We start from the raw sequence: 2,529 nt of genomic DNA, 5'->3' as shown, positions 1-2,529 counted from the left end.
GTTGCACAATTTTAAACGTTTCAAGAAAATAGACCATCAAAAACCAACAAAATAAACCATCAAAAACCAATGCACTGATAGTCAAAAGTATCACAACTGATCAAGATCATTGCAATCATCATTTAAGGAATAAAGATCTTCCAAAGGAGTAGCCGGAGGAGTGACAACTAATCGTGAAGAAACCAACTTCTGTACCTCTTCAATTACAATAGGAAAAAAATTGATTTTTAAGTGCGGGAATCAATCGCTTCACAAACTCATCCAAATCCAAATCTACAGTTGGTACCGATTCATGTGAAGCTGAAGATGAAGTGTTTCCACAAGAAATACACAAAGTTTGGACGTAGTAGCCTTTGGCTTCAGATCCAAGATCAAATACTCTTCGCTTCTTTTCTCCTCCGGCAGCTTGGTAATATGCTTCAATTTGATCAATAACAGATTCTGATAATATTTTTTCTCATAATATTTCTTCAAATTTTTCTATAGTAGTGGAAGTCAAATTATAACGGATTGTACTTACAAATGATTAGATACCAAAAAGTACTTTAAACTAAACAATGAGAATTTTTAAGTAAACTACTACAATAAGATTTAATCTTTCGGGGATGATTCGGGAACGTTCATCAAAATTATATTCACACACATGATCATGATGTGTGAACATGCAAATGTAACTCACTTGGTGTCGGATCTCGATCCATTTCAGCAGCCTGTAAAAAAGAAATGTTGAGCATTGTACTAGAACAAAACTGCTGGAACATTTCATGTAAGCCAGAAATATTTGTAAAGCCATAATTTAAGTGGAACGTAGTTGGTCATCAGGTAAATATTATTAGTCGCGTGGTCAGAACTATGTTATCCAATTTACATTGTTCTTACTAAGCAATGACTGGAAAGAGATTGTTGAATTTCATTACATCAAAATTACTGAGAACATAGGCTAATAATGAACATTTGGAAATTTTTAGTCAGATTCCAGTGTGAAGGTTATATAAGATGAAAATCAATCACATAAAACAAACAAGTAATTTCCAGAATCATAAGGTCTTGATTCTACCCAATACATCTCGAAGAACATGTAAATATATGAATCCTCAGTAATATACCACTCTGCGACATATAAGCACAGTTTACATTGCAGTTTTTCAGGTTACAAGACAACAACAGAACACAACATACCAAATACAACATAGGAGACAGAAACAGTGAGAAGTGATCAACATTTGAGATAAACAGTAAACAGAAACACAATAATAGCATAACGTTGAACTAAGTTTAGACTGTCTTACAATAAATTACAGTTTAATACTTGAAATATATACTTACAAGTCTCTTTCGGTACTTTCCAATTGAGATAGATCCTCCCGTGTGAGTTCCAGCAGTGACTTCTTTGCCTCCACGATGATTCTGTGCATTTATTTTGGACTTTTCAACACACTTTGGATCTGCCCAAAGTCACTCCCAGCTTTCCCAAACATCTTCATGTATAAAATCTTGCCTAATCCCCTTTTCTTTGATTTTAGTAATGAAATTCTTTACACAGTTGTTGCCTTACTCTGTCAGTATTTCTGTATTGCAGCATTAGTAATGGAAGAATCCCAATAGAAGTGTTTCTGAAATAAATTTCCAACATAACACATTAATATAGTATTTATAAAAATGAGTACACTTTACAAAATCAATTATGATGAAGAAGTATACCTTGAATTCCCCAAAATAGCCATCTTTTATGTCACATGAGACACCTTTCCAATTGACTCCATTATGATCAAGTTCACTTTTGAATAACTCGTGTATCCTATTGGAGCATGCTTTAGAAGGTTGCAATCTGTATCAATGTGAAGACATTATTTAGAGGTTACTATAAATAAAAAATAATATGTAATAATAATAGACAAGAAATGGACTAACCCTACAGAAGTTATAGTAACAAGGGTTCGCACATGGCTCCGACTGGAATTACTTTCTCTATTTGTGTTGCTACGAGATATGTCCTCACCTACTTGGTTGGTTTGTGAAGACGTACCTACAGTTGTTGGGTTGGTCTGATTTGGAGTAGTAGGAGACGTACTACCATGATTAGAAGTTGGAGCACCTACGCCACTAATTATTTGTGGCGCAACTGTAGAAGTAGGAATAGTAGGCATGTTTGCAGTACGAACAGGCATATTAGTCCTAGCTACTGACTTGCCTGCACGCCCTATGCTTTCTCGACCTATACCTCTTTCTCGAGTCATATCTATTAAAAAATTATACTTGTTAAAGTGGAAAGAAGATGTAAATTTTGCAAAAAAAGTCACAACATCATATAATATTTTAATTTTGAAATCCTATCCAACAAAATACCTCACAGCAACATACCTCACTGTCAATCTGGAATCCCATGTAACATTGGAATACTAACAACAAGAACCAAGAATAGATGAAGAACTACCAACATAATAAGAACCACCAAACTAATCACAACAAGAATCACCAACAGATCAAGAATCACTAACAGAACCACCAAAATACAATAAAATACTCCCA

At 34.2% G+C, this 2,529-nt stretch overlaps 1 protein-coding gene across 1 annotated transcript; it reads right to left on the bottom strand.

Moving 5' to 3' along the window:
- Positions 1-286: 286 nt before the first annotated feature.
- On the bottom strand, positions 287-2,237 carry LOC124894026 (the record flags this gene model as incomplete). Its single annotated transcript, XM_047404794.1, has 4 exons — positions 1,912-2,237; positions 1,702-1,828; positions 680-710; positions 287-441 (listed from the first exon to the last, which is right to left on the bottom strand). Coding segments are annotated over exons 1-4 (639 nt in total), but the record flags the coding sequence as incomplete, so codon positions are not given.
- Between the last annotated feature and the right edge of the window lie 292 nt (positions 2,238-2,529).

This window comes from Capsicum annuum, unplaced genomic scaffold, assembly GCF_002878395.1.
Source record: "Capsicum annuum cultivar UCD-10X-F1 unplaced genomic scaffold, UCD10Xv1.1 ctg68305, whole genome shotgun sequence".
Classification (NCBI taxonomy): Eukaryota; Viridiplantae; Streptophyta; class Magnoliopsida; order Solanales; family Solanaceae; genus Capsicum; species Capsicum annuum.
This window is presented reverse-complemented; position numbering and strand designations above follow the sequence as displayed.